Consider the following 23,679-nt stretch of genomic DNA (forward strand, 5'->3'; position numbering starts at 1 on the left):
AAGTGCTCTCAGCAGGCTGGAGGAGAGAGTCCGGGCCTCTGCACCCTCATCTTGGATGGGAACACTTTATGATAATCACCATCATTTTCCCTCAGAAGATAATACACGGGGGTGTTTGCCAGAATTGGATTGCACAGTCACTAGAGCATATGGTGCAAATTTTGTACGGAGAGTGCGGTGAGAATGGTCGCATGCCCCTCTGAAGCTGTTCAGCAGACAGCCAGAGGCTTCCCGCTCTCTCCATCTTTTCCTCCCTCAGTGTCTTTATCTCTATCTCTCTCTCTCTGCCCCAGTCTTCTTCTGCTCACTCTCTTTCCTCGGCATTTCCCTCTCTCTGCCACTAATCAACTGTACGGCTGCCCTCAGCAACTGCTAGAACAGAATTAGTCAACTTCACAAATGGAGCATGTCGACTCGTACCAGAAAAACCACAGAACTCTTTTTCTAGATAGACATAAATACTGATCCTTAGTGCAAATGCAGCTCTCTTTGTGTAACTTGATGCTGTTAAAGTTTTGACCAGGACACATGCACACGGTGATGGTCTTTCTGATGGTTTCACGGGAGGCAGAATATAATGTACTAAATGAGTTTTGTGAATGTTTTGCGAGGAAGAAAATGCACTGAACATTATGATACAAGAAGATTTTTTTAACAAGAGCTTAATATGAAATTAGATTGTTTAAACCACTCTCATCATATCTTAAACAACCCATGGGTTTACTCTGTCCCCACTGAAGTGAATATGTTTTGTTAAATGCTGAAAGCTCAAGGCTGGTGTGACTGAAATTACATTTTAATCTCATGTGACTTTTCCTGCACTCTGCCAGCACTGGATAGAGTAAATATTTTTCAGTTGTACAGGATTAAAAAAATACCAAATTCCAAAATATACTGTATGTGGTTGTACATCACAGTCTCTAGCGGCCTCCTTTCTGTCCTGCATAAGATCCAATATCTTCATTGTTTCTTGCAAAGGTATGTATGACACTGGAACCAGAATCTGGGCTAAATAAACCTGATATACAGCTGCTGCTACAGTCGAACATGCCCAACTCTACCCTTCTTTTACAATCCCTTCCCTCTCAACTGACAGCAAATAACCTGACATGCTCAGACGCCCCTGTACACTATGACCCAAATCAATCATCTCACATACATTTGCAGGAAACTTCCATGAATTTATGGGAACTCATGCTGCGACAAGTGGATTGTCAGGTAGTAAATCTCCTTCTAGTTGCCTTCACTCTAAATTTCTCCCCTTTGTCCTTCTATTGTAATTGGCTGCACTGTCTAATTTCGCTCTTTCTCTCCATGCATCCATGCACGACACCAGCTCTCTGCATGCACCGAACCAGAATAATATTTGGAAATGTTCAACCTGTGTTTGATCATTTTCCACAGATATTGAATCACTCAGGTTTGCATTAGTCAGCATTAAGATAATGCAACAAGCCAAATGTGTGACTATGAAGTACTAACAGAATGTACTCATCAAACTTTGATAAACTGTAGCATCTAATTCTAAAACAAGACGTCAATGGGTTGGGTAATCTGGGATGTTTTCCTGTTGGAGTATGTACTTAAAGTTCAGACAGAGGAGAAAACAGATTTAATTTTAAATCATAAAAAAAATCTATTAAATTACTCAAACTCTTGCAAAATGAAATATTTTTTTAAGTATCCGGGTTAATAATTAAGATTTTTAATTAAGAGCATTTTGGAATCAAAACCCCAGAGCAGCTTTCTGCTGTGTTGTTTTGTACATGTGTTTTTTTTCTTCTTCTTTCTACACAGGGTCAGTAACCGATAAACCACCTGGGCCTGGCAGAAAAGGTGAGCTGAGATCAGCTGTATGTTGTGTGTGTGTATGTGTGTTTCTGTTTGCAGAAAGAGCGTGTAAGTTCAAAATGTCTTTTGACCTGATTTCGTTCCCACTGGTCTGTGCAAAGTCTGTACATACATACATACATACATACATACATATACATACTGTTATGGACAGTAAAAATTTACATTAATTGTTTGTTTTTTTAACCCCTCACAGTTTGTAGTTCACAGTCCAGACCTGGATCAAACAGTAACTGAGAAATCCTGGAAGTTTTTTTAATGTGCTCAGCATACACGGCCAGTGTCAGTGTGCATTATATCTGCAAGAAGCCGCAGGAAATCCTGGTATTTCTGACTAGTGTTTGACCCAGGTTTGCACTTGCCTGAGATCAGCCTAACTTAATTTACAGTTTGACCAGCTCAGGTCAGTTTGACCTCAAAACTGTTTCAACATACTGACATGTCGTCTGATTTAAGGACTTACTTCAGTGCTTGTAGAATGAAGTGTTTGTACAGTAGAATGACTCCAATCAAAGTTTTTTGTGGTTTGCTTTTGACTGAATTATTTCCAAAGGGATTTTCCAGATGCGACAAAACTGCACATGGGTGAGTATTCCAGGTAGCTCTAATCCACAGCATCATATACGATCGATTACAGTTTATCCAGTGATTAGTAAAGAATATTTTACCACTCTTAGAAATAGTTGTAATTTTTACACTGAGAAGATTATCACAAATTAAAAAGTTAAAGGCAATTATATTGGAATTATATTGGATTTGTGAGATCGTATTTCACTTCTTAAAATCTGGTAAATGACTCTTCATTACTTTTCCAACTACTTAATGATTTAATGTTTTTCCCCCAACAGTCAGTAAAAAAAAAGGATGGGGATGAGAAAAGAATATATGAATATTCATGAGCATATCAGCAGTAGTGATCTACTACTGGTTGTACGCTGTTTTGAAGGTTCCTAAGTGGTGAAATTAAAATTCAAAGAAATACTGTAGTAAAAGGTGCAGCCAGAATGTTGGTAAGTATCAGAAATGATTATTCACTAGATAGAAACTTTAACAAAGTTTATCCTGAGAGTGATGCTACAGGAGTGGCCACAGGGTCATTAAATCCTACAGCGTTAAGAAATAGAAAGTCGAAGCATATCGGTTGTGGCAATAGAGGAAAACATCAGAGGGATGACTAAAAATTAAGGCTGTCAGTCAATTAAAATATCCAATCAAGATAAATCACATCCATTAGTGTCCATTAGTCTATAGTTTGTATTCATTCAAAATCTACCTTGTTGAAGAGATATCAAGTTTTACATTTTTTTTTTTGCTTCTTTATGAAAATATAACTTACATCAACCTGAAACGATTAGAAATATTGTCCAGAAACCCTCAAAAGCCTCACTGCATTTGGCATATAAAAAATATGCTCAAATAATAACATGATGGCCGTATCCAAGTGGTAACCGTGAGCAGAGACGGTTTAACTTGAGACTGCAACCGCAACTGATTCAAACTATGAGTCGGGTCAGTGATTAATTCAACAGAACATTAATCGCATGTGAAAAACAAATAAGTGCTGTTAAAAGGGATTTGCATGAGTGTGTTATGATTTTATTAACTTTCTAATAAAAATGTTAATCAATATTTTGAATATTTATTTTCTGGACATGTTGAGATGGCTCTCTCATGGACCAAGGCATGAATCAAGGACAGTTCCTGTCGATAGCGTTGGTATCTGCAGCAACCATTGTCAAAGTCATTTATTATTCTCTAGAAACGATCATTTCACCAATCAATCAACTGACCGCACCAACATCGACAAATCTGTCTTATTGTTACAATAAAGGATAATTAAGTATTATTTATTCAGTGTTATCAATAGGCCGTCATATCCTCATCTACACATCCTACACCTGCACTGCAAACATATGGGTGGGGGTGTGTGTCTGTGAATGTATGTGTGTTTTTTAGTGTGATTGTGAGCATGTTAAATGTGATGGCTGGCTGTGTTTGCGTAAGATGGGCAGTGTGAGAAGTTGATTTTTGACATTTTTATGTGTGTGAGAGAGAAAGAGAGAGAACGAGAGAGAGTGTGTGTGTGTTGCAGAGCCACATGTGGGTGGTCGTCCTCTGTTTTTGTATTATTCAGTCTGTCTCTCTGCCTGTTTTTCTATCTGTCTTGGCCGGGCCATGTGCAAATCCCAACCATTCAACAGTTCTGGAGAGTAGATTGTATTAACCTCAATAATGGTAGTCTCTTTCCGTTTCTTTCTCACCCTTAACCCAGATGATGGCTCCAAGCCCACACCCACCATGGAGACGCACGTCCCCCCTGAGGGTGATGGTAAGTCTCCTCTATCTGCTTCTCCACCTGCGCCACAGTGGTGATACAGTATGGTCACTTCGTTAGCTGAGGTCAACACAGTGAATTTGTGCTGACCGTCATGATTTAACGCTGGCTCACGCTCACGCTGCGTGTCATCTTATTCCTGCTTTGTGTACTTTTAGGCTTTAGATTCACAACCGCTTCCAAGACTTGAGTGAAGCTACAGTATTTCATGAATTTAAGACTGAAACCCAATATGCTATTTCTTAAAAATGCACCATTACATCAAATGGAAAAGTCCAGATGTCAAAAATACTAGATGACATATTTGATATTTTTTTGGAACTAATAGGAACCTGGACCAGTTTTTAATTTTGGTTTTGTGGGCAAAGCTTGGCTGTACAAATTGTGTCTGAAATATGCAGCTACTGGTGGTGTCGGCACAGCTGACGAGGTTTAAGTAAAGTAAAGTGTGAGAGTGATTGATCTTTCCTCTGTCCTCCTCTTTGCTGTGCAGAGATAACGGCTCCGACGCTGTGGATTAAGCAGCTGGTCAAGCAGAACAGCTCCACCACCAGGAAACTAGGTGAGAAAAAAAGAAACATCTCTTTATTCTCAAACTAACAGAGGTTAACGCAGTGCACCATCAACAACACAGAGCCATATCAGACTTAACTGGGGAAATGTGTGGGAAGCCAGTGAGGGATCATTATCCACTGATACACAATCCAGTGTAACCACCTCCTCAAACAGCACCACCACACTGTTTTCCAGGTAGAATTATTAGCCACACATTGACCAATAAAAACTGAACCAGAGGAGGAGGCCTGAACTCTAAATGAAGCGTACATCAACTTGTCTCCGCTGTTAGCCGCTCTCAAAGCCGCCAGTTTGAGACGAAATGTAAAACATTTCCAGTTCGAGGACAGGCCTGCACTGCGCTGCCAGGATTATGTTTCTTGGTTTCTTTCCTTTGGTGTAATTTGTTTAGCTTTCTCTGTCTCCTTTTCAATTACGCCTCAACATGTTCACTACCCTCTGGGCAGCTGGACGCCGCTGACGCTGCTGCAACAAGTCAAAGAGTGAATGTGGTGGGGGATGTGTGAGCATGTGTGTGTGTGTGTTAAAGTTGGATGGATATACTGGTTAGCTGATGTATTAATGTTTATACTACTATTTAATAGTCTCAACATTGTGCATTGATGTAGCTTGTGTTAATATTCAGGATATAGAAATGGGATTATTTGCATGTTCTTCAGGGCTCAAACCGCCGTCGCTGTCTTTTACTGTTTCCTATTCAGCTCATGCACTTATTTACAGGCCAGACTCTCACACAATAGAGCACACAAACAGTTGATTGTAATATAAGGTTTCTTTTGAGTGATGGTGATGTGGCAGGGGAAACTGTGGTCGGAGCAGCATGTTGGATCCTATTTGAGCTGAGAGAGATTCGCTGTGACAGCTCTTTGAAAGTTGTGTGGAAAGGCCAGCTTCCTGTTTCCAATTAGCATCCGGTGTCATCAAAGGACAAGCGACAAGGCCAACTGAGAGAGGGGTCATCACATTTGAGACATGAGTGTGTGTGCACGCCAGTGCATCTGTATGTGATTGCAAGCAGTGTGCGTGTGTGTGTTCTTTTCTGTGACTGAATATTTGCGTGTAAAAGGGAGAGCATGTGCGTCTGAATATGTACATGTAAAGTGTGCGTTTGTGTGTGACGACTGTACTTTAATACAGCTGTGAGGTTCTGGTACTCAAGAATTTTCCTTTTGGCAGATCTGTCCACTTTGTCAGAAAGAAATATTGTGCATTCTACGTCACTACATTTATGAGACAGCTGTAGTTACAGTAGCTCCTCCACAGTTTCACATTTTACATCCACATAAAATCCTGGGAACGTTCACGCAATCCAACTCTTCATCACAGCCAGGACGTCTGATACTTTATCCACTGATATACAGTAGTCATCAAGAGCCGGAGTTATTAGTCAGTCAGTTGATGAACAGAAATTCATTGTCAACCATTTATGTACAGTAGGTGGGGAAAAAAGTGATTCATTATTTCAGTCATTCTTTGAGCAAAAAATGCCAAAAACATTTTAGGTTCAGTTTCTGAAATGTGATGCTTTTCTGTAAATGGTAGTAAATTGAATGCTTGGTCACAATTATGGTTTACCAGAACAAAAATAATCATTATTGAATCTCTGCATTTATATTTTTGTTACAACAACTGATTTTATGACCACTGATATATTATTACATTTTATTTATCTAACCTTTATTTAACCAGGCAAAAATCATTAAGAACAAGTTCTTATTTGCAATGATGGCCTGACCAGAAGCGCAAGCTTCTTGAAGGGAAGGGGAGTTGATATGCTGATACATTTACACAGCAACAAAATTGTAGTCCTGTTTCTTTCCATTTGTTGAATTTAATGCAATATTTACTCAGTTTTACCTCCTTATTTGGTCTCCACCAACTGCTGAGTTAGGATGTGCAGCTAAAAAAAAGTTGTAATTTGTAACTAGTTATACATCACTAAACGCAACATTGTTTTTCCATATACTGTAATTCTAAAAATAAGTTTAAGTGACATTTAAAAGCAGAACTTCTGCTTGAGTTTACTTTTACAAAAGTGAAAGGACTTGAATATTTCTTCCATCACTGGTGAGTGAGTTTTGTTTTTGCCAAAATCCAGGGAGTCTGAAATAGCAAGCAGTCGAGTGAAGAGATCATTTATGCAGAGTATAAATTCTTCCCTTCTTGCTTGAGATTTGGTGCAACAAGTGCTCAATATTCAAAACTCAGAATCAGACCCTCTCTGTCTCTCTCTGCCTGCATGCTGGAAAACCTGAGTGCTCACAAAGTAGGCCTCCTGTGTGCACATAAACTTCATTATTCATTTACTGGCTCTCCGTCTCTGGATACCCCATAATTATGATTTAAGGTGATGCGGAGATTGTGTTAGCGAAACCTGTTTGCTTAGGCAAAGCAATGCAATGTCCATTTTTCACACAGATGCTCTGTTGCCAGACTTTGACGTGCCGTTGTTCCAGCGTTGCGAGGAGGGGGAAGCGCTCTGTCATGCCTTTCATTTACAAAAGTGTAGAGAACCAGAAACTGGCTGGCTAACCACCACTCCCTCCCCTGTGGCGAGCCAAACAACAGAAAAACAAAAACGTTGAAAGAATATAATGCCATCGTGTCAACTGAGAGCATGATTTCGTATTGAAACCCCAAAGTCTTAAAAGGGGATTTTGTTTCTAATGTGTTTAATTTGCGGGAGAATACACTTGGGTTTTGCTTTTCAGCTCAATAAGAGACAACCGCAACTTGTCGTGAACACGCTAATCAGTGATGTGTTGAAAAGTAACGATTTTTGTCAAAAAACACGAATCCATTTTATGGGACAGCCCTCCGTCATCATCTCTCTGGTGTTGTTGCGCTCTGGGTCATAAAGACAAACACATGCACCTACATACCTCCACACAGAGTTCCCCTATTACTGACATTTCCGCTATTTTAACTGCAGAGAAGGCTTGCTAGAGACAATATTGCAGTGATTACTCCACAGCTGAAAACCATTGGGATGAAGTGAAGAGGAGAGAGCATCGGGTGGGTGGAGGGAGGGAGGGAGGTATTAGGATGGAAGGAGGCAGAGAAAGAAAAGGAAAGTGAAGTGAAGGAATGAGGGAGGACGGGATCGAGAGAGAGAGGTGGAGGTTGTTTGATAAATGAAGGAAAAGAGAAACTTAAAGATAATGAAACTAGAAAGCATTTTAAAACAGTTTGACTTGGTTTGAAGCGTAAACGACGCGGGCTTCAGTCTCAGCACTAAATGGTGCCGGCCTGTTCTCATCAAAGATACTGCAGATGGTCGTCGTTCGTCTATTATCAGCTCACCCTGAAGAAAATCACCACAACAACCAGCAAATTGTTACAACTGTTCCTGACAACCAGTTGTGTGTGTGTGTGTGTGTGTGTGTGTGTGTCTGTGTGTGCATGCTTGAGAGTGTGTCTGTGTCAGTGTGTGTTTTTGCTTATGTTTTTTCAGGACAATATTTGTTTTCCATGGGTTTGTGTTTCTCGTCATTTGCTTCTTGCCAGAGGAAGAGAAATGAATTTGAAAAAGAAACGAAAACAAGAAAATAAATAGAGCAGAAATGCAGATATCCACGGGAGGCAAAGGAGCTGTAGATTGAATTTCAGATCCACACAAAACAGAGGATTGCATTGCAAGCGTCCAGCCTTTTTCCATTTATATGTATAAAACAATTTTCTTTTGGGAATCCTAACTCCTGGCGCCAGTATAACCTCTGTATAATAAACAGTGCTAAATAATTTGGATGTGAAGAAACCTTGGCAGCGACCAGAGCCACGGCGCAGCGCTAAGAACACTTGAGTGTGAGTCTTTACAGAAGAAAAAGTTCACTGGTGCAGGGACACGTTTCGTTTTGTGTCGGCAGCCAAACTCAGGAAACACGAACACCCCCCAAACACACACCCACCCACCCACCCACCCACCCACACACACATACATCCTAGCTCTGTTTGCCAGTGCCCAGACCAGCTGCTGTTGAACCTGCTGCTCATCACTTCTCACCACTTTAAGAAATTACTGATTTAATATTTCAGAATCAATTATGAACTCAATCAGCACTGTGTGAACTGATAACCTCAATCAGTATCAGAAATAATTGATCTCTTATGGGAAACAGTTATGTTACAGTGCTCATTTTCACATATACAAATATACGTAATGAAGATTAAATAATTAACACAATATGACCTACCATATCCAAAATACAAAAAAGATTATTGCACATAACGATAATCACATAACACATAGGTGTATTCATTTTGACAAAACTAAACTTTTATCAGCACGTACTGTTTTACTTTGCTAATACAGTCTTTTCAAATTGTGGTGTTCTTAATTAAACCTGCACGCACTGACTTTTTTTGACCACCTCATAGTGATTTTATTGTAAACGTGTCAGGAATCAGTTGCCTGGTCGGACATTTGTGAAAGCAACTAATGCAAGTTTAATAGTCTGCTTTTTGATCCGATTTGTTTTCGACCAAATCCTGAGAAAATATTTGTCTCTTTCATCACTAAACCTTCTACTTGATTTTCCCAGCTAGTTGCTAACTTTGTCCGTCTGCCATTTAGTGCTGCGGTTTGGTTTCCTAAAAACAGCTGCTCGCTGCATCTGGAAACGAGGTTGATGAGAGCGATGAGACTGAACCAAAACAGTAAAGCTGTGGGCTGTCAAACCGAGGCAACAACCGAAAACACACAGAGTCTCTGCAGATCTGAGGGGCACCGTTGATTATTCTCAGTGGGACTGTCACTACAAGGAAAAACCCTCTCGTGTCACGTGCTCATTTCAGCCAGTGTTGATTAAAAAAAGTGTTAATGCTTCATGTGCAGGATGTGAATACTTCTTCCATCTTTGTCTTGAGGGGAAGAGAATATGCACAAAACTCTGTACAAGAGAAGTTCCACATTAAATTTCACAAGCTTCCTTCCCTGATGTTGACTTGAACCAGACAGTGACTGTGCCGTATTGTTCTAATTATGCTTCGGTTACTGGAACTGTGTGAGCGGAGACTACCGGCACCGCTGTGGCACTAATAAGCTCCACAATGTGAAACTACCACATGTCACCACCCTGTAGAAACTGTGACCCTGTTATTGTAGCTTAATGCCTCATAGCGCACTTGAATGTTAAAATGAGGAATGGATCAGGAGCGGTAAAAGCACTCGTCGTCGCCACGGTAATAAGCTTTGCATGCAGCTATGTTGTACTTGGCTTAAGAGTGAGCGATGGGCTAAATGGATGTGAAAGTAAATACAGTGCAGTGGGACAAGGTGCTGCAGGAGCATCTCTCCGGGGGCTGAGTGGCTGTTGTTGGACAGATAAATATGAGAGATGGCGGTGGGAAAAGAATTCCTAATACACCCCGAGGAAGAGCTGCTGGCTGAGGACTTTCTGGCAACAGTCCTTTCGTGTTGAAGCAGGACCGGTCGGTCCAACATGTTGCTGGGTACAGACTTGTTGATACAGCTTGGTGTGGTTTGTTTACACCCTACATATGGTGGATCCATAGACTACTTGGAATCCAAACAACTCTTGAGGCAACAAGCCACCGTGGATCACAAACTGATTTGACTAAATACCTTAGACAAAGATCCACTCACTGTCGTTGCACATGTTTTCCTCAGACTGGACATTCACCGTATTATTTCAGAAATCTTGTACAACCAATCATCCAAGATGTAAAGACAAAGCTCATGTACAGTCTGATCGGCTTCTGACAAATTGAGAGAAAAGTGACAGACGTTACGGAATCGGTTTTGTGTGTTTTGAGTGCCTGAAGTTGACCAACCAAAATCTATCAGAAATTGGGGCGGCGTTTACTGTAGCTCACTTTGTATAGCTGTCGCCCCATGTTGAGGCTAACAGTCCTCACTGCAGGCGGCCTCCCCATTTCCTGTCTCTCTCTCGACTGTGCTATCGATTAAAGGCAATAAAAAAGCCCCAAAAATAAACTTTAATCAGAAATCTATCTGACTACACAAAGCCCGACTCTAAAATGAGTTGTACGGCTTAAAAAAATCGGGTCAAAAATGGGCTAAAACCGCACAGCGTATGCCCAACTTTAGTTTTCACAACAGCTCAATTGTCATCACATGACAGTAGTGACTTCTGGCACATGTAAACAGTTGGTTGTATACAGTATGGTAGGATTAGCTGCATACGCCCAAGGGAATGAGGCAACAAAAGACAACGATGATCATTTATATTATTGTCCTGGTTGCTCATCATCAACTCAGCAACCAGTTGGATGACTTGCCTCCAAGCATTGCAAACTGCACCATGAGATTATCTATACAATGTGAAACAACAACAAAGCTCATCAAACAACATCTAAGATCTGGATTGATAATGAGTCACACAATCAACTCTGTTTTATTTCCTCCCACACTGACTCCTACTGAGCCTGTGAGATATTTTGTTTTAGATGTTTTATCTTTGCGTGTGCAGTGTGTGTCTGGTTTCCCGGAACTTGTGTCTCTCTGTATTGAGTGCGTTTCTCATGGTTTTAGAGAAAGTTCCCTCTTGTGACCAGGAGAGACAGAGCGCCCTGGACGAGGATCGGCAGAACCCTCGTGAGGCCACTTTCATCCCCGACTGTGGACCCGGAGGCCTTTACAAACCGGTCCAGTGCCACCAGTCCACAGGCTACTGCTGGTGTGTACTGGTGGACACGGGACGGCCCATTCCTGGAACCTCCACCAGGTAAGAGATCTACAAAGATGTGGCACTTACTGTAACCTAGACCTGGTTATCTTCTACTCATTATAGTGGTATGATAACTTTTCTCTTTGAGGATTAGAAAATACAAGCAGCTTCTTTTTAAAAATCGAATTAAATGTCTACTATCTAATATCCTGGCAGCACAAACATGGAAACCCAAGTCAGGCTCCATACCTTTAATGAGATGTGCTATTACACCGTACATACAGTACAGTAGCTTGTTGTGAGGTGTCTATGGCAGTAAAGTCTTTGAATGTCAGATTTAACAAGAGTCCTCAGCTGTGCTAGCAGCTCTGTGAGGCTGTGCTGCTTGTCTTTTATTCAATGCTAACATCATAGCATTCTAAGGTTCACCAGATTTAATGTTTGCCATCGTATTATAATGTGGTAACAGCTAATTATTTAGCACTAAACTCAGAGTACAGCTGAGGCTGATGGGGATGTGGTAAGGTTTGCAGGTTTTTGGACATACATTTCACAAAAAAAGCACAAACAACAGCTCACTTAAGTCAGTCTGATTCATCCTTGTGGAACATGAATGTCTCCGTTGAATTAAATGGTAATCCATCAAGTAGCTGCTGTTGTATTTCAGTCTGGAACAAAGCGGTGGACTGACCAACTAACCAACAGACCAACACTGCCAATGGCTAAACGCTACTTTTGCTTCACAGATCTTAAACCTCTCAAGGAGATTTGGATCCAAGCTGCTGTTGCTAGTTTACTTTGTAAAAATGCTTTAAGCTTTGATGTGAATATCACTGACCTTGCCGTAAACAATCAGCATGTGATATGACATTTTGTTTTAGCGCTGTTACTACTGTTTACACTGCCTTCGGGGAAATGAGAATGACACAATGGCTTTTTGCAAAAGTTGCATGTCAGAGGGACGAAGATGAGGCAACGTTAAAAAAAAAAAAAAGTTAAATAAATGACGTGCATTGCTTGTGTTTTGGTTTTTATGATTTGTATCTAGAGCATGAATATTGTAGTGAAACACTGCTAGACAAAGAAATACAGTTTGGATGTTTGGAAAATTAATCATGCACTGTTTGATTGATGCTGTTGTCAGACATCATTTTAGTTTACAGCATGAGGTGCTGACTTTTTACAAATCTGTTTTCTTAGTTTGGTTCATTTAGGGTAAGGCAGATTGTGTGTCTTGGAGAGATTATTTAGTGACAATATTTATACATTTTTAGTCAATAATGATTGACAGTCCATAAAAATCTAATGAATAAATAATCTTTCAGGCTAAATTAACTCCTACATTTTAGATATATTGACAACTCTGAGGAGATTATTTCTTCACATAAGAATGTGCTGAATTTTGGATCAGACCTTGTATCATTCATCCCAATTTCTTTCCCCTGGACGGCAATGTGCAGAGTCATGCATCAGACATCCCATCTTGGATCGGTGGCGACGCAGACTGTGAAAAAAGAAATGACAACTTGATTTTACTTTGAGAAAAAAAAAGAAAGCCAAATGAGACACACATGCTCAATTTTCCAAGAAGCACTGATACAATAGCCAGGAGAAAACGAGTCATGCTACGCATAATGCCAAACAGTTTGTTATGGCTCCGAAACAAAGCTTTGTGCACGTCAAATCAAATTTATCTATTAAGTGTTTATAAAAAGAAAAATTAATCACTGTCAATAATTCTTTGCAGACTGACAGCAGCGAGCAGATTCAAACCCAAAGAGCAACAGGTTGTAGATGGCAGCCAGGATGCAGATGAAGCAGTTTGGATGGGACCATAAACATCATATTAGTTTTATCAGTACAGTGTTTCTACAGCACCAGCAACATCTACTGGTTTTAAGCTCCACCTCTTTTGGTTTTTAGACCTGGAAGGAAACCAGGAAAATCTTTTGTTAAGTGTTGGGTCACGGACCAATTTTGGATTTCTTTTCATTTCTAGGTTTGACCAACATTTTTCAACACGGACATAGCTCCTTAAATGTCTCAGGCTGATTATTTCCTTCCTCTGGTTCTGTCTCATGCAGCCATGTCCCTCCTCTGCTCTCCTCTCCTCTCTGTCTAACAGGTACCAGAAGCCGGAGTGCGACAGCGCCGCAAGATCTCGGGTCTCAGACACAGAAGATCCCTTCCAGGGCCGAGACCTGACAGGTTAAATAAACTTCTCACTATGGGATAGAAACAGTCTTGCATACAAGAACCTTTATTAGATAACAAACAAGGAGCTAAAATATCCGCACTTTGACATTAACTGCTTTTTGCTGACTGTTAACTCCCAGTGCTGTTACTGTTGCTATGCCAAGCTTCATTACTGTAAAGCAACTTTATTTTGCCAACATGAAGGTCATTTTTGTTGCAGCAAATCTCTAGTCGTCTAGTGTGTAGCCTTAGAGGGATGCCATCTCTTTGGCTTTGGGAGTAACGCTACACTATTGTACAGTAGGTAGTAATGTAGTTAGCTGGACATGATAACTTAGCAACCATAATTAAACATGGTCAAAGCTATGATTGGACAGTTTCTCTTCAGGACGCCTGCTGGAGAGTATATCCACTCCCACGTCTTCCAGTCCACACATTTCTTCTTCCAGAGAGAGGCTTTTGATTAATAATCGACCAAACCGCACTTTGAGGTGTTGGATTCCCTGGCAGCAAAGATCAGAGACTCTCCTCTAACCTGGAGGTCGTAACCTCGGCTCATACTCCTCTGCCCCTGTTACTGCTCACTTACTTTTGTTGCCCCTCTGTTTCCCCATCATTTAAGGTTGCATTGTAACTCTTATTTAATTCCCCATCTGGTGAGTTTACAGAGTCAAGCATGACTCCTGACTGTGCAGCAGATGTGTGGCATGTTTTATGGAAGGTGTGAGTGTTGCGGGGTGCGGCGGCGAGGCTGTGTGGGGGTGGCGGAGGATGGGGGGGCTGCTGGGGGTGATGGAGACTGCGGGTCGCTGAGCGGAGATGTTTTTATGTACTACAGAGGGATGTTCTGAACAGCCACAACAAAACAGGGTATTTCATAGCCATCGCATCAAGGCAGGAGGAGGAATGAAGGTTTGTGAGGGGCAGCATGCAGCGACAGGTTCAATCTCACTGTACACAAAAACACCACAATAGCAGCTCTGTCAGCAGGAGCAGACAAGAGCTCTTCACCGTCAGATCGAAGCCTGAGATCTGTTAACCTCCAGTTCAGTCACATCAGGAGCTGGAGTTTGTTCAAAACCTATAAACTTAAAAAACCAGTGGGAATAGTTTGGTTTTATCTCATCTACAGTATCTACAAATAATTTAACAGTGAGACACCGTCCTGACATGACACTATAAAATACCAGGACTGAAACAGCTCAGATTTTATGGCTCCTTTCAAGATCATCTTTTTATGCTCAGAGCTAAAACAGTTGGAAATAATTTCAGCAGGTAATTCTTTGTAATTTGGTAACAGGACCATGCACACTAAAGCTCAAATTACATTTCCCCTATCTATGTGCCCGTAGGTGTGAGACACATCCACATTTGCAGAGCTGAGTGGGGTCACACACTGTGCACACTGCTCTCTGTTCATGTCAGTTTTAGGTTACAGGATTTAATGTTGACTCAACCCGCTGCTCTGTGATCAGTTTGTTACAAAGAGACAAAAGTAATCTAATCTAATGTTTGTAAACCTGGAAAAAGTCTGAATTATAGAATTTAGTCTTGTTTTCTCTAACTTTTGCTTTATTTGGGGATGAAATGTTTTATATTTTCACGGTGCTAAAAACATTATAGATTAAACAAATGAGCTGAATTTGACTTAGTTTTAAGAGGTTACCTGCCAAATAAGTTGTTAGCCAATGATTTAGCCCAATAGCAAACCCACACGACTGTAAATCCTCCATCTGTCTACACCTGAGGTGATGAGGTGTGTGCATTTTTCACACAGCTTTAACGTGCCTCTAACTCTTCATATTAACAGGATCAAACCTAAGTACCAGTGGTCGTGCACCACACTGTGCCCCTGACACCTGGCCACGTCGGCTCCGTACAACACAACGGTCTGCGCTTCATAACACCCCAATTTAACACTTGGATTATGGCACAGCAAGGCGGTTGCTTCTCCGAGCTTGTCGTGTCGTACGAAATGCTAATTGGATTCACCTGGCGGGGCGGCGGTGGCGGCGGACCACCTCCCACAGAACGTCCTAGGGCCCAGCACAAAGGGAAAGAAGAACAGGGCAGAGGACAAGGAGGCCACAAACACAGGGAGGAGGAAGAGGAGGAAGAAGAGGAGGAGGGGGATTTAGAGAGCTTGAGAGAAAGAGGGAGAGACCGAAGAGAGAAAAAAAAGGACAGAATAAGAAGATTAGTTTACTATGCAGCTGCGTTTGAAGTTTCCCTTTAAGAGACACAATTAGGAGGGAAAAATTTGCACTGGTTTAGCGTGCTATTAAAACCATACATCTGGGCAATTAAAAAGAGCTACCCAAGGTGTTCAGAATTGTGTCATAAAAGTTAACAGGTCTGCACTGCTCAACAAAGCTCTCTCATCACCACACACTTCTGTTCCACCTCTCGCCATGTGCCTCGGCTCTCTCACTCTTACAAAAACAGCCAAACTCTGTATTTCCCCTCTGCTGAAAAAGACGTGTATCCATAATGATTCATCAGTCGTGATTGATAATGATTCCTTTTACAGCCGTTTTCTGTTTGACATCTGTCACACTGATTCACTGGAGGCTCCGCAGCTTCACTGTGCCGTAATGACTCAAATTAGTTGTGGAAGGTAATTCTGGTGTATTTTTTGTCTCTGATTTGTGCCAGGCTGTCCGGAGGGGAAAAAAGTGGAATTCATTACAAGCTTATTAGATGCCCTTACCACAGACATGGTGCAAGCTATAAACTCACCAGCCCCCTCTGGTGGTGGGAGGTAAGTAGTGATGTCACGTACCACTCTCAGGAGCCTACAGTACAAATACCTCATGGCTGATTCCTTGTGGAAAACTTCCACCTCTTCTGGTTTCTCTCAAATTGCATGCTAATATTTTCTCTCTGACATGCAACGCACACATTTTGGCACAGACTCTGACAGGCTTTAGTGTTCCCTTTCCATCAGTGTCAGAACCATATACACAGATGCGACTGAAAGGTATTTTGTGGAGTAACAGCTGTCCATATCATGGAACATGTCAGTGTGCGCTGAGCTAGTTTTTGCCTGAAGAGGTGAATTTGTTCTGCAAAAGAAAGCAGAAGTTTGATTTTTTTTTAAATAATTCTCTGCAGGCGAAGCTCCTATATAACAAGTTGACAGTTTATGCTGTAAAAAAAAAAAAACTGCCCGCAGGAACCTGATTCTTACTTATTTGCATAGATATTGTGATTTCATTCCATTATAATCAACAAAATGGATCATGATCTGGTGTCAAAGTGTCTATTCTCACTTGATCTGTACCAAAATAATGTTGTAACTAATGGTTAAAACTGTCACTGCCTTTAAACGACTTTTCTTACTTTCATGTTTTGTGCTTCCTCAGGTTTGTTGAGCCCGACCCCAGTCACACTCTAGAGGAGCGGGTGGTGCACTGGTACTTTGCCCAACTGGATAACAACGGCAGCCATGACATAAACAAGAAGGAACTAAAACCTTTCAAGAAGTACCTGAAGAAGAAAGCCAAACCCAAGAAATGCTCTCGCAAGTTCATCGACTTCTGTGACCTGAATAAGGACAGGGCCATTTCTCTGCAGGAGCTGAAAGGCTGCCTCGGCGTCAGCAAGGAGGGTAAGAAGAAGAAGAGGAAGAGGGAATCTGGGGAAAAACTGAGAGGGATGGCTGAGAGTGTGTTGGCAGGGTCACAGAGTAGGGTCACGACCTCGGTATAAACCTCAGGCCAGCTGGGAAAATGTGCATAGAGCTAGATAGACATACAACACGTTTCTAGTCTGATGGTAAATCATGAAGCAGTGGCGAGGCTTCAAGACAACGCTGAATGAAGAAATGTCAAATTTAGCATGTACTAGATAAAATGTGGTTCTTTCTTGCATTATAATGACATTTCCATTTACTCCCACATTAGATCTTTACTCATATTTTCATCAAGTTTTTAAAAAAGTCTGTCGCACGCAGTCATTTAGGGAAGACGATGAAGTAAGTGTGGTGCATGTGACAAACAGATGTGTTGGCAGTCTAAATAAGGTGCACGGCTCCCCTCAGCACTCGCTGATGAATATTTAGACAAGACTAATGTAGTCGTGGATCCTAGACACAGTCTGGGCCGGAAAACTGTAACTACTCATCATGAGTTTACAGACTGGCCCTAATATAGATCAGTAACAACTGTCAAAGGAGCTTACAGGGAGAGGCTGCTGCCAACTACAATCCACATATCATCCAGCACAGAGAAAAGGCATGTTCTTACTGACAGCCATCTTTAAAGCTTTTCAAATAAAGTTTTTACCTTGTTTTAAAAAGACATTCAGCATCCAAGGGACAGTTTAAATTCATGACAAAACAGTCACGGTCGTTAATGTTTAATATAATGTCTGATTTTTTTTTTTCTTTTAACGACTTGGAAAAACAATACATCTGCCTCCTATAACTATTAATCGTCTTTTCGTCTTTTTCTCTTTTACAGGTAGTTCAACAACAAGTGGCAGCCAAGGGACAAGGCAAGGGACAAATTTGTTCAGTAAGGCAAACTAATACGCTTTCACTAACCCCCCGCCTCTGGCTTTGAGCGCTGTAGTTGGCTTATTGTGTAATCCATTAACCAGCACTTTGATGAAATGAGTTGGTTTGGAGGAGTTCCAGCTAGTCGGCAAAGCAGCATTCGTTTACACGCAAAGCATTGAACACTTAAAACGTTGATTTCTTTGTCCTCCTGTGTGCGTGTGTGTGAGTTGGTGCGGCGTGTGTGTTCATGTCGTCTGTTCTGCAGATATTTTTAGAGAGTGGCTCACTGTGAATCACGTTTTGTGTCCAGTGAGTGACATCCATCCTCAGAAATTAGAGATGCACCGATTTCAATTACTATATATAATCATATCGTTATTGATCCGATATCCAATAAACAGATTACATAAATACAGAACCCAATAACGCTAGTGAATCAGACTGGTCCCTTTAGTAAAATTGCAATAATGATTATTCTACAGTAAATGGTGAAAGTTCAAGGTTTCATCATTTGATATTTATCAGTCTGGTAACACTTTATTTGACGCCTATCTCTATAACGCATTATAACTATACTTATGAGTTATAATGCAGTTATAGCACTGTATAACTATAGCTCTAAACACTCATAAATGATCATAATGCTTTATAACAATAATCATTACACACTATAAAGCATTTTATCATGACTTATAAGGTCTGGTAGTATAATATGTTATAATTGTTAGTAACTCACTGACAATGCCCACATGGATAATGCATTATAAATATAGTAATGTGTTATAATTGGCTTATAAACGTGTATAAACACAAGGCTTTATAATACTAAGTATAACACATAATAGTACTAACAATTATAACGTATCGCAATACCTAACCTTATACCCTATATCATGATAAAATTCTTTATAGTGTGTAATGATTATTGTTATAAAGCATTACGATCATTTACGAGTGCTTATAACTATAGTTATACAGTGCTATAACTGCATTATAACTCATTATAAGTATAAGTTATAATACGTTATAGAGATAGGTGTCAAATAAATAAAGTTTTCTATCATATATGACAAGAAAAGGGAGCTGAGATCAACACATTTAAATAATAATCTTTTAGTCCAACTCACTCTGCAGTCTGTCTCCTTCACATCCTGATCTCTATTTTTCGATCTGTTGGGATTCCCCCCGTTGAGCGATTATTGGTCCCGCTGATGCTGTTGACTCTGGCCACTCGGCTGGTTTAGCGCCACAGAGCACTGAGGTCATGTGTTTACCCTGGCGCTGCCCCGCTGTGCCTGGAGAACAGTGGCTCAGAGCGGGCATAACGTCAGGCCTCTCGGACCCTGGGCACGGCTGCCAGGATAAACAGCTCGGGTATTGGAGGAGCAAGGAGAGGGAGCCGGTCGTTTTCCCTGTAGTCACTGAATCTCTCACCTTCATGCTTAAGAGCTACAGTTAAATGGCCTGACAGCTTTATATGGCTCCTTGTGCTGCCACTCCAGGCCAGAGATGATTGCGGACAGTGTGAGGTATGTGAAAAAGAGAGAAAGAGAGAGAGAGAGGAGCTGGAGTCTGTGAGAACATATGGCAGCGTTCTGTCTTGACAGAGATAGACGGCCATTGTGTTCAGGTATGCTTAGCTGATCCTTAATGGCCTGGATCCCTTTAAGTCAGGCTGCCTTTGCCAGGCTTTAAATCTTATCATGCTCTGTCGCAGCTTTGGACCGTCACCGGAGTGTTGTTGGACATATTTACAGTTTACAGTACGTGCTCTCAGGTGAAGGAGAGCGAGCATGTGGGGCAGCGTGGAGCACATCTGTATGAGGCTCCTTGCTCTTTGACACGTTGGAAACAGCAAAGGAAAACATCTGAATACCTTGTGTGTGTGCTCTGAAGTGCTGGAGAGGGTGGCATCCATCCTCTGAAGAGACTGGAAATCTCATTATAGATGAGATATGTAACAGAAGCCTAGGGCGGTGATTTTCTCTATAAAGCCTCCTCACAGCGCGGCCCGAGGCTGAAAAGCAGGTCCACCGGTTCACATGTTTCCAGCGTTTTCTCTCATTCACTGCAATGAAAGAAAACACACACAAAAAAACTGTTAAACTTCCTGCAACAGGCTTTGGCAGCAGGGTTCATGATGTTCTTAGCAGAAGTCTTAATTCTATTTAGAAAGACGTAAACACACTTTTGAATAAGTACAAACACATGCGGGTGTTCGCACGCACAAAAACACACCAAACATGGGAGTAGACAATTATAAGATATTAGAGGATGGATTATGATTGTTCACAGAGCTTTTCTTAGACAAAGCGCTCATGTTCCAGAAAACATCAGCTGTTGTCGAGCATGAGTAGTTGTGTATTTGGTAAGTACAGTAGAGTAGGTGCTTCGTTTTCTTTGCTGCTGTGCACAGTAGTTGCAGCTCAGCACAACTGCACAGTCACACTGACAGGAACAGAAAGCCATTCCTTAACGTAGAGGTTGAATGACAGTGATGGACGGTGCTGTGTTGTTGCAACTGTATCTGTTTCCGGTCAGTTAATTCTTAAATTCTGCATAATGTCAAATATACAGTAAATTACACAGCGAGTTCGTTAAGCTTCATTTATTCATGACGTATATTTTTAAACGCGATTAAAGAGCTATTTACATAGCTCTATACATCTATACTCTGTAGCACAAGAGAAGTATTATTTAATACAGTATATTGATAACACGTTAAAAATAACTAAACATTCTTAAAACTTAATTTAAAAAGCAGTCTTTATACATTGATACTATGAACCATTTTATTCATAAACAGAGTTATAAATGCTTGACTCCAAGTATACAGTATAAGCTCATCTATAATGTGTTCAATCATTGTATTGTTCTTCTAATTTATACACTATAAATCAAGTATTACTGTAGATAATTTACAAACCAGTTATTTAGCAGATGTCAGTGGTTTATAAGATCATTTATAAAGTGTCAAATTAACATTTAAATGCTGTAATTATACAATATGTGTTTTAATAGATATTTTATCACAGCTGAACTAATTAACCCAGAGGTAAACTATTATAACTGTTTATAAACTAAATTCTATTGAGTATCAGTGAAAGATAAATGATGATTAAAAATATTTAGTAATGGTTAACTAATGCTTAATAGTGCGCACTGCAGTTAGTATAAAGCGTTACCTTATTTGGTGATCCCTAAAGAGTGGCTCTAAATCTAGAGTCCAGTTCTCCCCAGTTTAGTTGGTATGAGGCAACTGATCCAGTGATCTGATGACAAACTGGAAGAGTTTACATAGTAAAGGCTCAGCTCACAGATGAAACACAGGTATGATGCGGCTTTGGAGATGTCAGAGATGGACATTAAACAGTCGGTCCGTTAAAGGTACTGTAGTGACAGCAGCATGAGCGTGCAGCCTATCTCCATGAGCTGGTATAATGGTGAGTTAATGATCATACAGTATATACTACAGTATAAATATCAAACTGACATTATGAAGTTCCCACTCTGCTCTGTAAGTGCTTTGACACACTCAGATGTGTCCTCTCTGCTGTTTTATGTCAAACTCCACCGCACTCTTCCTCCCTCGTCTCCTTCCCTGCTCCCCTCTCTTAGTTCCTCTCCTGTTTGTCCTGGCTGTGTCTGTCATTAGCCAAGAATGAAAGGAGGGCATTATGAGGCAGGCCCTGGCACCGGGGCCGCCGGACCATTAGGGAGCCCAGAGTCCTGTCCTCTCAGAGCCAGCAGCAATTACTCCACACTGCTTGTGTTTTAATTACTGTGACATCAGCTCGACACACTGTACCGTTAAAGGTAACAGAGGTCGAAAGGAGAGGAGACTGTGACAGTTAGATAAGCATTGCCATCACAACCTGTAATTCTGATGCTCAAAAAAAAAAATCCTTCACAGTGAACTTAAGTCTGAGTCTCAGTTGCCACCACGTACAGGTATACCATGATTCCCAGCTCCTGAGCCAAGTGTCTTTATCGGCCGGTCCCAGGTGAGTCGAGGCGATTCACTTGGAGACAGGATCTGCTTTCAGCTCTTTATCACAAGTGGGGCCAAGGTGTCCAGGGAGAGGCCGGGGAGCTTTGTGTTGGTAATGGCGCAGACAGTGTCCTCAGTGACTGGGAGGAAAAGGAGGGAGAGGACCCTTCGCTGCTCTGGAGCCTGGTAATTGCAAAGTCGATTCATGGGCAGCACTGTTAGCTCAGCTCCTCACAACAGAGACGTTTATCTGAGCTAAAGAGAGAGAGACGGCGTGACTTCACTGGACAGAGGCAACAGGACATACTGTGCTGTGGTGCTGCAGAGCTCAACAGATAGAAGCTAAAGACACTAAAGCACCCAGGCCTGTAACATCTAGATCACACTGAATATACAACAATGTGATGTTGCTCCTTCATTTAAACTACAGCGAAAGAAGCTTGTTCACAACATTTAAAACTATTTCTTCTATCCTAAAATGTTGCTACATGTTTGTCCAGATGGTTTCCATATGGATAATGTGTTTTTGCAACAGACAAATACAGTAGTCATCTGGATCCAACCAACTCGCAGTACAAATATGTGGCCGTAATATTTTATTCTCCGCTTTATCCTGAACACTTAAAATAAGGTGGAAACATTCACTAGTCAACTGGCTTGTGGGAAATGTAAGCAGTGATTTATGAAGCCGTGGAGAGATCGTGATGCTTAAAAGTTTGAGCAGAATATTTGACTCAGGAGGTAAAAGTCTTTGCCTCAGACTACAGAAGCTTCCAGAGCGTGTAGAGGAATCAGCTGGTCTTTGATTTCACGGTGAACATAACCGGCACTGACATGGACTGCACCTGCATATCCCCACCCCCACTGACTGCTGCGCACACACACACACACACACATAAATCCTCACAACATGCAACAATGAACCAATACACACGGGACATGCAGATCAATAGATGGAGATAATGTGCTCACGCATGCTCAGAGACATGAACACACAACTTTCTTTGCTATGTGCATAAGGAAAAAAAAAGACAAAACACAAACTTGTGCACACACAAAGACAAACCTGAACCTCTGCCCCCCCCCCTCCCCTCGCAGCCATCTGTAAGCAATCTAAGCTCTTCACCCATCTCTTCTTCTCCCAGGTCTATCCTTCTTTCTTTCATTCCCTCGCTCCCTGCTCCCCCCTCCCCTCCCACCCATCGCTCCATTGATGAGTGAGCGGTCAATCTCTTGTGCTGCACACCGACTGTCTCATGCAATTTCAGCACGAATGCAACACAACACACAACTTCAGAGCCTTGTTGAGTCATTTGATGCTGTAATTTTCATTAACATCACCTCCAATGGATTAGATAACCAGTGAAACATTGATTTTTTTTTTTTGCTACTGGAATTATCTGTAATTATAATCTTTCATACTGCATTTTATAATGGTCCGGACAGTTGGTATCGGAAGCCATAATGCTATGTGAAAGTTTAAACAGTGTTTACTTTATTATACGCTTTACAGAGACAGAAAAAGGAAAATAGATTGCGAAATTGATAAAATTGTTGAATTGCATTTTGTTTTTAAGCA

At 41.2% G+C, this 23,679-nt stretch overlaps 1 protein-coding gene across 7 annotated transcripts in view; it reads left to right on the top strand.

Annotated features, from left to right (window-relative positions):
* smoc1 (SPARC related modular calcium binding 1) overlaps positions 1 to 23,679 on the top strand; it is a 50,701-nt gene that overhangs the window by 22,833 nt on the left and 4,189 nt on the right. For 2 of the 7 annotated variants that reach the window (XM_083998686.1, XM_083998684.1), the window contains exons 6-14: positions 1,168 to 1,218; positions 1,798 to 1,836; positions 4,091 to 4,180; positions 4,680 to 4,748; positions 11,277 to 11,469; positions 13,538 to 13,620; positions 16,264 to 16,369; positions 16,974 to 17,218; positions 18,072 to 18,125. In XM_083998686.1, the coding sequence (XP_083854812.1) occupies positions 1,168 to 1,218; positions 1,798 to 1,836; positions 4,091 to 4,180; positions 4,680 to 4,748; positions 11,277 to 11,469; positions 13,538 to 13,620; positions 16,264 to 16,369; positions 16,974 to 17,218; positions 18,072 to 18,125 (930 nt within the window). The remainder of the gene's footprint in view (positions 1 to 1,167; positions 1,219 to 1,797; positions 1,837 to 4,090; positions 4,181 to 4,679; positions 4,749 to 11,276; positions 11,470 to 13,537; positions 13,621 to 16,263; positions 16,370 to 16,973; positions 17,219 to 18,071; positions 18,126 to 23,679) is intronic. The other 5 variants (XM_083998685.1, XM_083998683.1, XM_083998687.1 and 2 more) reach the window with 4 other exon arrangements.

The sequence above is a fragment of the Trachurus trachurus genome, assembly GCF_905171665.1.
Source record: "Trachurus trachurus genome assembly, chromosome: 22".
Taxonomy (NCBI): domain Eukaryota; kingdom Metazoa; phylum Chordata; class Actinopteri; order Carangiformes; family Carangidae; genus Trachurus; species Trachurus trachurus.